Raw genomic sequence first — 11,474 nt, 5'->3', positions numbered from 1 at the left:
TCTTGGAGGATGTTTTGATACCATTCTTTATTCATGACTGTGTTCTTTGATAACACTCAAAGGTGGACTTTCGAAAAGTTCTCAGGTTCCCACTCCCTTGGCTGAGAAACAACCCCACACATGAATTGTCTCAGGGTGCTTTACTGTTGGCCATGACACAGGACTGATGGTAGCGCTCACCTTTCCTTCTCCGAACAAGTGTGTTTGCGGAAGCCCCAGACAATCTGAAAGGGGATTTATCAGAGAAAATAACTTTACCCCAGTCCTCAGCAGTCCAATCCCTGTACCTTTTGCAGAATATCAGTCTGTCCCTGATATATTTCCTGGAGAGAAGTGGCTTCTTTGCTGCCCTTCATGGCACCAGGCCATCCTCCAGAAGTCTTCGCCTCACTGTGCGTGAAGATGCACTCACACCTGCCTGCTGCCATTCCTGAGCAAGCTCTGCACTGGTGGTGCCCCGATCCCACAGCTGAGTCAACTTTAGGAGACAGTCCTGGCGCTTGCTGAATGTTCTTGGGCACCCTGAAACCTTCTTCACAACTATTGAACATCTTTCCTTGAAGTTCTTGATGATCCGATAAATGGTTGATTTAGGTCCAATCTTACTAGCAACAATATCCTTGCCTGTGAAGCCCTTTTGTGCAAAGCAATGATGACTGCATGTGTTTCCTTTCAGGTAACCATGGTTAACAGAGGAAGAATAATGATTTCAAGCTCCACCCTCCTTTTAAAGCTTCCAGTCTGTTATTCTAAAGCTGCATACACACACACACACAACGATTTTGTTACCAACGATATTATGAACAATTTTCTGTGAGATTATCTGTCAGATTTTTGAAAGTGTAATGAATGATTTTTTTTGAACTACAAATGATTTTTGCATATTCCCTTAATGAAAATCATTGAGTTGGTCAGTCTGACTGAACTACAAATGTGAACGCGCATGAACGATTATCATTTGACTCAGAAAGTGAACGATTTTTTCACACTATTATCGTTCACAAAATCGTTGCGTGTATATGCAACTTTACTCAATCAGCATGACAGAGTGATCTCCAGCTTTGTCGTCGTCAACACTCTCACCTATGTTAACGAGAGAATACCTGCATGATGAAGGCTGGTCCTTTTGTGGCAGGGCTGAAATGCAGTGGAAATGTTTTTGGAATTAAGGGGGTCATTCAGACCCATTCGCGAGCAAAGGACGCTCGCAAACGGGTCGATGTTGCCCCACTGCGCATGCGCACGACGGAGGGAGCCCCGTCGTGCGCATGCGCGAGACCCGGATAGCGACAGGCTCTCCGTCACTCCGGGTCTCGCACCAAAGGGGGCGTGCTGTCGATGTTGATTGACAGCACACCCCCTTTGGTGGACGTGCCGGGGGCGTGACTGCCAGACGGAGGCGTTTCCATGGGAACGCTTACTGTCTGAGTCCGGCCCCACTGACATCAGTAATGATGTCAGTGGGAGTGATTTTGGCTCTGATAGAGCCAAAATCACTCCTGGGCTTGCGGAAGCGAGACCCTACCGCAGGGTCTCGTCGCAAGCCCGATGGTCTTGACCATCGCGACCATCTTTTTGGCCGCTCGCATAAGCTGTGGGTGGTCACCCACAGCTATGCGAGCGGCCAGGAGGCCGCTCCAAATTTAGCTGGGACGGCCCTGATTCAGAGCAAGCGCTCTGGTCAGAGCGTTCAGCTCTGAATCAGGCCCTAAGTTCATTGTCATGGCAAAGAGAGACTTTGCAATTAATTGCAATTCATCTGATCACTCTTCATGACATTCTGGATTATATGCAAATTGCCATCATAAAAGCTGAAGCAGTAGACTTTGTGAAAACCAATGCTTGTGTCATTCTCAAAACTTCTGGGCATGGCTGTAGACTCTGCCAGTGATCCCCTACATTTATTTATCATTTAGGACATTAATCAAGCAGCACAGGTATTTGTACAGGTATTATTTTAGAAGCAAAGAGCTATTAAATGAAAATAGTTAAAGTATACATTACTCTGAAATTATCTTTTAGTTTAGCAGATATGCACGTTCCCAACTGGGCCCGCAAGTAGTCACACAGATCATTCCAAAAGTGGGCTCACTCCTTGTTATGCACTTGGCCAGAGGTTCCCAAATTCCGCCATTACAGTCCAAGTTTTAAGGATATCTATGCTTGAGCACAGGTGACTTAATTAGTATCTCAGCCAATTTGATTTAACCATCTGGACTCAAGCATGGATATCCTAAAAACATGGACTGTAATGGCAGTTTGGGAAACTCTGCACTAGACAAATAGGTGCATTTGTATCTAATTAAATATTCATTATTATTAATGACAGTGAACGTACCATGTACTGGCAGAAGTTTGCTCACTGTGCTTCTGGGAAATTTTCCCTATCACCAACAGACTGTAGGAAGTATTCTATCATGTCTTCCTATAGGCTCCAACTGCTCACATGGAATTAGTGCCAAGTGGTCTCATTAAGCCAAAAGGCATTACCGGACATAGATGCAAGCAGCAATTTTACAGTTTATTATATGAATAATGATGTGTGATAATTGTTGTATGCCGCACTTGGGCATTTCCAACTGTATTGTTATATTTTTTTAATTTTCCCAGCCAGCAGTGTGGTGCAGTCACTGTTGACAGAACTTTATGTAAGTTCCAGAATTATACAGCCCTTCTATGTGATCACTCAGCACTATGAGGACCTGCCTGATAAACGCTCATAGTGCTAAGGCCGTCACTTCCAGTCACAGGCAGGAGCGTGGTTTAGGGATGGCTATCGGTGGGCTGTCCATTAATACTCAATCATCGATGGTTTCATTGGTGACTACTGTCGATAGTAGCATAAATAGGGACATAAGATAGTGCACCTGAATAAGGTCCATGGCCTCATGGGGAAGGGCCAGGAAAGACACAGGGGAGGCCAGGAGATGCTGGCGATAAAAGAAGAGGAAGCTACAAGTGAGAATGATAATAGGAAAAATGACAGGCCCAAACAGCGCCCCCTGCACTGCGGTGCCCTGTGCCATGGCACTGGTCGCACTACCCTAGTTACGGCCGGCCACAAGCCAATCAGAATCATCGGTGGGGCTCAGCGGACAATCGGGAGCAGGGCTAAGTGCCATGCCGTCAGGAAAGAAAAAAAAACCCATTGGGGCCCAATCTGCCATCAATGGCGGAGAACCGTTGGATCGATGGCAAAATCATCAGCTATCGGTGGTTCATTATCAATGGTTGATGGCCATCCCTAGGGTGGTTGTAAATGAAGTGGCAATCCAGCCCTTGTACCTGCACTGGTTCTGGTTCTTCTGAGTCTTGGTGCTATATTTATGACTGGATGATGAATCAGTCATGTAATAACCTGCTCACTAGCTATATTAACCAGCCATAAATTAACCAATTGTTTTGGCCATGTTAACCCATTGTGCAGCATGTATAATTATATATAATTGTCCAATGTGTGTAAATTGTCTTAGGGCCTGATTCAGACCCACTCGCAAGCGGCTGTCCGCTCGCAAGTGGGTCGATGTTGTGCACTGCGCATGCGCACGACGCCGGGAGCTCCGTTGTGCGCATGCGCCAGACGCGACGAGCGAAGGAAAGTCCTTCGCTCGTTGTGTCTGATCAAAGGGGGCGTGCTGTCGATGTTGATTGACAGCACGCCCCCTTTGGTGGGCGTGCCTCCCTGACGGGGGTGTTCCCAAGGGAACGCCTACCGTCAGAAGCCGGCCCACTGACATCACTAGTGATGTCAGTGGGAGTGATTTTGGCTCTGATAGAGCCAAAATCACTCCGGGCCTTGTGGTTGAAAACCTCAACCGCAGGCTCCGGCTCGCAGTTTCGATGGTCGCGACCATCGCGGCCATCAAACTGCACGCTCGTATAGGCTGTGGGTGGTGACCCACAGCTATACGAGCGTCCAGGAGGACGCTCCAGAATTATGGAGGGCGACCCTCATTCAGAGCGTACGGCTCTGAATGAGGGCCTTAATTCCCTTCCCCTTAAATAAGCAGTGGGCATGGGGGGAGATGTATCAAAGAGTCTAAACAGTGGAGTAGTGAACAAGTGGAGAAGTTACCTATAGCAACCGATCAGCTCCTAGCTAGCATTTATTTACCTTCAGTCCATAAAATGATTGGTAGAAGCTGATTGGCAACTTGTCCACTCTTTATAAGCTTTGATACATCTCAATTCAAAATGTATTTACAACTTCTATGCGGGCGACAGTATAATTAAATTTATCATTGAACAAACAGTTTAACAGCAAAATGTCTAGTAAATATTCTTCCAAGATCATATCTATTGGTGGTAATATTATATATATGTACATACACAGTTTATGTCTTTTCTGTCTGATTAAACTGGTCTAGCTCATTTAAAACAGATAAATTGTCACTTCTATGCACTTTATAATGGAGTTTTGCATGCTGGTTCATCTGGAAACTTTCTCCACCTGCAGAACACGGGAAGGGTGTCTCGCCCGCGTGCCTACTCTCATGTTTGATCAGACGTGTGAGGTCTCTGAAACGTCTCCCGCAATAAGTGCAAGCAAATGGCTTCTCTCCCGTGTGAATGAGCTGATGGTTAAGAAAATTCGGTTTCCTCGTGAAACATTTGCCGCACTGCAGACAGGAAAATGGTTTCTCTCCAGTGTGAATTCTCATATGTCTAACGACGTGGGACTGCCTTATGAAACACTTCCCGCACTCAGGACATGAAAATGGCCTCTCCCCGGTGTGCGTTCTCTGGTGCCGAGCAAGGTGCGAATGTGAGGTAAAACATTTCCCGCAATCGGGGCAGGAAAATGGCCTCTCATCTACATGAATACCCTGGTGGTTGTCAAGGTATTTTTGTGTTGCCATTTGTTCTCCAAATTCCGGGTATGAACCTGAGAACTTTTCGAAAGTCCACCTTTGAGGGTTATCAAAATCTATCCCTGATTCAAAGCACTTTTCAGAATCAGTCTGGCCTTTGGGGGATGGCTGAAGTTGGATGCCTGGAATTACGGCGGCATCTCTTCCACGGTAAGCAGTAACGGGCGTCCATTTTTCTCTGTCATGTGATCCACGCCTAACACGATTGTTGTCACGGTTGGAACATTTCTGACACAACACTCTTCTGCCGGGATGTTTCTCATCTGAATCAATAGTGAAGCATAAGCCACATTCACTGCATATCATGACTGACAAAATGTTAGCTACCAGTTCATTGCTGTCCTCTGTGTTATATACAGGCTCAGAGTCTGTCGTTCCCACATGAGGACACATATCAGATTGCGTATAATGTCCATCACCGCACGTGGCGTATTCCCCCTTTATAGGTGTAGACGCATTTTCTGTCTGTGTTTGTCTGGTAGACAGAAGTGTGTCCAGGTCTATGGGGGCTGTTTTATCACAAGAGACAACAGATCCCATTTCGGTCCTGATAGATGGATATTTTGCCAGTGTATGCTGAGCTAGGGTGTACACATCCGATTTTATGAGCTTCACCTCCTCACAGAAAGCCGATTCTTTCTTTACAAAAGGTCCACTATGTACCGCATGTGTGAGGAGATCAATGGGATTGCTATATGAAGAGGAATCCATTTTGTTACCAACAGACTTTTCCTCTTTCTCAGTTTCGTTGTTTGTTTTCTGATATAATCCAACTTCATCATCTTCAATACAAATGATATCTTCTTCCCCACTATCTGTTGCAAGGCTGGCTGGGTGAAATCCATCCGGTGTATCTTGGGATCCACCTGTTTTGGAAAGAGATGTGTTACACAAGTGCTGCTAAAAGATCGTAATATATTACTGTAACGGTCACAGTGACTTGAGATGATGTAGTTAACATTGGTGACTGGTTCTATGTTGAATTTGATGGAAAGTTACACAGGTGAGATCAAGGACATCAGAGATGGTTAATACTTAGTGAGCAAAATGGAGCAAGCTGGCAGCAACTGGAAATGGCCATCATCACCAGGTGAAACATTTTATACATCTTCACAGTTAATCAGGAAGATGAACAGGCCTACATTATTTAATTCACGTGGATTCTACAGCTTTGAGTAATTTGTATCAGAGCCCTTTGACTGGAGACAGAAATGTATCGTGAGTCATATTCCTATGTAACATGAGTCACATGTCAAAACTGATTTTAAGTATAGTTTGGTTAACAATCAGAAACAGAATCCGTTATCCATTTTCGTATCGTGGGGTACGCTGAGTGTATTTTGAACAGTGTAACCTGCAACTAAGGTGAATTTTTATAAAAGATGAAAGGAAGTCATTGTTCAAACATGTAACAAATAATGGATACAAGCAATTAGGAGAACGCTACACTTACAACCGGAGAGGCATAGCAGGGGTGTGAAGGACCATTCTCACATAGGCAAAATTAAGGAACAGCGTGTTCACAAAACCGTCCTCTTATTTCTTCCAGCAGGTAAGCGAATATACACCTATCCAATGCACTTAGTATAGGGCTGATGGGGGTACACGCTGAAGTTAACTTGTAGTAAACCAAATATGCTACCCATGCAGGGGCAGATAAATCTCAAGGTGCGTACAGCTCTACAAATGTCCGAAAGTGCATAATTTTTCCATGCTCGTTTCATTTGAGCAATGTACAAATTTACTAAGAGCCCTGCATCAGCCTGAATATGTCAGCTACTGTGAAGTATACCATCTATCGCTCTCCGATGTAGAAGAACTATGGGCCTGCTTCACAGGTGTACGGAAATCCAATGGCTCTGATTGGTGCATGCGCAGGATCTGTACTGCGCATGTGCCAATCGGTGTCCGCGAAGACACAGTGCCCCCCTAAGACGCAGCATGCTGCAGCCGTTTGGGGACAGGGAAGGGGTGACAGCAAACTTTTTTTTAAAATGGGGGCATGTTGCCTCTGTTTTTGAGGCATGCCAAGGCTTCAGATGCAGCTTTACTGGCCTCAGATGCGTGAGTTTCACGCCAATCTTGAGTAACCTAAGGGTTACTCAGATGGCCGATGTTCAAGCAAGTGATCCGATGGATGCAGAAGCGGATCACAGAAGCCGGCAGGAGGCATCTATTTACCCCAGATGCCTCCTGCGGCATTAGCATATTATTGCACAACGGCTGCACACAAAGACGCACCGTCAGTGCAATAGCGTACAGCTCTGAATCAGGCCATATATCCTAAACTAGACAAGATAGTGAAATATATTGTTTTCTGTGTTGAATTATGATATAAGTGTGACAGAGATGAAGATACACAGTTGGGAAAAGATATATTACCATGTTAGGTCATTTGATATTGCACGGCAAAGAAACTATTTTGCACACTTGTTCTGGATTACCCTGTGTACATGAGAATTCAGGGTTTCACAGCTTTGGTTCCCAAGTGCCAACAACAGGTAATGTTAGTGTTCATTCTAGCACCTATCACAACCCATGCAGTTCCTCTTTCCTGCCTGGGGTGTCACTCTCTGCTCTGGTGCTTCTAATGTAACAAACTGCTGAGATACAGGCCAGAGGCCTTGATTCAGAGCCGCTCGCTCTGACAGAGCGCACGCTCTGAATCAGGGCCGGGCTATTTTTTTTTTTTTAACGGCCTCCTGGCCGCTCGCAACCATCGGGCTTGCGACGAGAGCCTTGTGGTAGCCGAAATCTCTCCCACTGACATCACTCGTGATATCAGTGGGGCCGGCCCCAAACAGAAGCGTTCACATGGGAACGCCTCCGTTTGGGCAGCCACTCCCTCGGCCCGCCCACCAAAGGGAGCGTGCTGTCACTCAACATCGACAGCACGCCCCCTTTGGTACGAGACCCGGAGCGACAGATTGCCCGTCGCTATCCGGGTCTCGCGCATGCGCACGACGCCCGGCTCTCTCGTGCGCATGCGCTCTGGGCCACCATCGACCCGGTTGCGAGCGCTCAGCGCTTGCGACCGGGTCTGAATCAGGCCCAGAGTGTGCTAGAAGCACCAGAGCAGATCATTCCATCGTTCTGATTCATACCATGGATACGATACGTCGGCCGCCATATCGCCGGGTACACATCGCTCTAGTGTGTACCCAGCTTTAGAATGCACACCACCTGATGCAAAGCCAGCAACCAGCTTTCTCTGTTGTAAAGGCTACTGAGGACCTTGTTGTTAGAAGCAAATGCACTGACTGATTTCTGCAATGCTCTCATCTTTTCTGCATTAGCTTAGTGTGCTACCAATAATTTGGTCTCAGAGCTTCACATGTAACCATGTATACATTTAAATACATACATACTTACCAAGCACTCTCTTACCCATTGATCTGCAGGCTTTGGGATTCTCCGTCAAAACGTCCTTGTACAGATCCCTGTGCCCCTCTAAATACTCCCACTCCTCCATGGAGAGATAGACAGTGACATCCTGACACCTTATAGGAACCTGATGACACACACAATGATACAGTCATTACCCAGACACATCCCCTGGTGTTACTGTATAATGTCCCATTCCCAGCAGTCACCTCTCCAGTCACCACCCAGACACATCCCCTGGTGTTACTGTATAATGTCCCATTCCCTGCACTCACCTCTCCAGTCACCACCCAGACACATCCCCTGGTGTTACTGTATAATGTCCCATTCCCAGCACTCACCTCTCCAGTCACCACCCAGACACATCCCCTGGTGTTACTGTATAATGTCCCATTCCCAGCACTCACCTCTCCAGTCACCACCCAGACACATCCCCTGGTGTTACTGTATAATGTCCCATTCCCAGCAGTCCCCTCTCCAGTCACCACCCAGACACATCCCCTGGTGTTACTGTATAATGTCCCATTCCCAGCAGCCACCTCTCCAGTCATCACCCAGACACATCCCCTGGTGTTACTGTATAATGTCCCATTCCCAGCAGTCACCTCTCCAGTCATCACCCAGACACATCCCCTGGTGTTACTGTATAATGTCCCATTCCCAGCAGTCACCTCTCCAGTCATCACCCAGACACATCCCCTGGTGTTACTGTATAATGTCCCATTCCCAGCAGTCACCTCTCCAGTCAGCAGCTGAATGATCTTGTTGGTGAGTTCCAGGATCTTCTGCTCATTGTCACTCTCATGTATCAGTGAGGGAGGTGGAGGCACCATGTTGGAACTGAATTCTTCTGAGAGCCTGACAGCATGTGCAACGCGGTTTTTAATTTTCTTTACGACAATATAGTCCTGTAATGTAACCAAAAAACGCAATTACGTGACAATTTGTTGTCAGCTTTGTGTTTTTGGTCAGGGCAAGCTTAATCTCTTTTTTTTTCAATTTCTTACTCAGCATTGCGCTTGAATTATTTTCTAAATTTACATTACATTTTTATAAATTTAACAATTCAATATACTTGTTTAACCATTGAAAGGTTAAATAAATATTTTAACAGCAAGGCTAGATGGCATTATTCTGCATTGTAATAGAAATCTCTATCTCCACCTATATAAAGACCTTTGCCTCATTGCTAAGGTGGGACAGAAACGTTCTATTAAGGAAACAAGATGGAGTCAACAACAAAATCACTGTTTTTTGCATAAGCGATTCAGGCACTGTAATAGTTAGCGAATAATCCCTAACCATTACCAGGGCTGTAGCTAGGGTAGTGCGGCCGGTGCCATCGCACAGGGCACCACAGGTCAGGGGGCGCTGTTTGAGCCTGTCAAATGGATGTTTATTATTATATTCTTGCTTGTAGCTTCCTCTTATTTCATCCCCAGCATCTCCTGGCCTCTCCTATCTCTTCCCTGGCCCTAACCCATGAACCTATGGGTTCTTTACGTTCCTTTTTTGGGTGCTTTACATCCCACCTTTTTTGGGTGCTTTACGTTCCTTTGAAAAATGAGAGGGCGCCAATGCTCTTTCTGGCACAGGGCACAAAAAAGTCTAGTTACAGCTCTGACCATTACAATATGTCCGAAAACTCATCTAGTCTAGTCCTTCCATGGTCCAATTATGCTACAATATTTAATCAAATTATGGGAGGCCAAGGGCTTTATGCAGGTCATGAAGATCTGAGGGGGCTTCTAATATTTGTAATAATCTGTTCTACACTAAAGTGGTGCCTTATGCTAAAATTATATCTATCTATCTCAATACGACTACAGTTATTACCTTGGAGATCAGTGTCTTATATATAAACATGGTATGAATACTAATTCATAGTAGCAAGCTGCAAATATCTTATCTAGTTACAGGAGTGGAGATGACACTCCCAGAACCCCTCACCTCTTGAGTCAGCAGGTAGATGATCTCCAGGGTGAGATTTAAAATATTCTCAGTCATGTGACTCCTGTCGCTGGCCATCCTCAATGGCTCCCTGTCAAAGCGTAAATGTTGAAAATTGTACCAGTACATGATGTGCTACAGCATTATACAGTACAGTAAAACGCACCACGCATTAGAGATGGAGGACGATGAAATCACAGCACATGACGTATAGGGAAAGTATGGGGTGGAAGATATATAATAACTGTTACTGAAGCAGGCACTAGCTCCCTGGTGAGCATTATAATATTAAATTGTATTCCTCCCTTATCAGAGCTCAGAGGAACTTCAGGCTGAAGTACAGCCGTTTTCCTCGGGACACTCTCTTTCTGGAGGTGAGTGATGAGGCTATACATTAGGGATGGAGAGTATAGGGTACACAGTCTGAAGGTGGGTGATGAGGCTATACATTAGAGATGGAGGGTACAGGGTACACAGCCTGGAGGTGGGTGATGAGGCTATACATTAGGGATGGAGGGTACACTGTATACTGCCTGGAGGTGGGTGATGAGGCTATACATTAGAGATGGTGGGTACAGGGTACACAGTCTGAAGGTGGGTGATGAGGCTATACATTAGAGATGGAGGGTACAGGGTACACAGTCTGAAGGTGGGTGATGAGGCTATACATTAGAGATGGAGGGTACAGGGTACACAGTCTGAAGGTGGGTGATGAGGCTATACATTAGAGATGGAGGGTACAGGGTATACATCCTGGAGGTAAATGATGAGGCTATACATTAGGGATGGAGGGTACACCGCCTGGAGGTGAGTGATGAGGCTATACATTAGGGATGGAGGGTACAGGGTACACAGCCTGGAGGTGGGTGATGAGGCTATACATTAGGGATGGTGGGTACACTGTATACTGCCTGGAGGTGGATGATGAGGCTATACATTAGGGATGGAGGGTACAGGGCATCTACAGCTGGAGGAGGATGAAAAGAGAGTGTACATTAGGTAACGAGTGCATGGGTTGTACAATACATTGTATATCTTTTACTATAGGTCATACAGTGTAAACTCAGTATATGTATAAAAACGCCAGCACGTGTGTGCAATACACACTAGGTGCACTCACCCCGCCCCTGCTCCTGGCTTGGCCTCCATTTATGTATATGACTCTGTATATATGATGTACAATTTTATAGGCGCCGCAGCTCTCTCCTCCCGGCCCCAGACTCCGGACTCTCTGTGTACAGTGCCAGAAAACTACGTCTCCCATGATGC

General features: G+C 45.9%; 1 protein-coding gene across 2 annotated transcripts; it reads right to left on the bottom strand.

The window, feature by feature from the left end:
- Nucleotides 1-1,377: 1,377 nt before the first annotated feature.
- On the bottom strand, nt 1,378-11,430 carry LOC148473249 (uncharacterized). Of its 2 annotated transcripts, none has more exons than XM_088459882.1 (5): nt 11,326-11,430; nt 10,206-10,296; nt 8,993-9,163; nt 8,244-8,382; nt 1,378-5,737 (listed from the first exon to the last, which is right to left on the bottom strand). In XM_088459882.1, the coding sequence occupies exons 1-5, from the start codon at nt 11,352-11,354 to the stop codon at nt 4,335-4,337; spliced, it is 1,833 nt and encodes a 610-aa protein (XP_088316008.1). In that variant the 5' UTR covers nt 11,355-11,430; the 3' UTR covers nt 1,378-4,334. The 2 variants fall into 2 exon arrangements, with proteins under 2 accessions (XP_088316008.1, XP_088316009.1); XM_088459883.1 differs by having other exon boundaries at nt 8,259-8,382.
- Between the last annotated feature and the right edge of the window lie 44 nt (nt 11,431-11,474).

Source organism: Taudactylus pleione, unplaced genomic scaffold, assembly GCF_031769625.1.
Source record: "Taudactylus pleione unplaced genomic scaffold, aTauple2 ptg000946l, whole genome shotgun sequence".
NCBI lineage: Eukaryota > Metazoa > Chordata > Amphibia > Anura > Myobatrachidae > Taudactylus > Taudactylus pleione.
The sequence above is the reverse complement of the archived record's forward strand: the minus strand, read 5'-3'. Positions and strand labels throughout refer to the sequence as shown.

Bases quoted from the DNA above. Each gene is read 5' to 3' on its own strand.
- LOC148473249 (XM_088459882.1), bottom strand. From the start codon at position 11,354: ATGGAGGCCAAGCCAGGAGCAGGGGCGGG. The intron at 10,297-11,325 runs GTGAGTGCACCT...ACGCTTTGACAG, and splicing joins AAGCCAGGAGCAGGGGCGGG to GGAGCCATTGAGGATGGCCA. The intron at 8,383-8,992 runs GTGACTGCTGGG...GTGTGTCATCAG, and splicing joins TTCAGCTGCTGACTGGAGAG to GTTCCTATAAGGTGTCAGGA.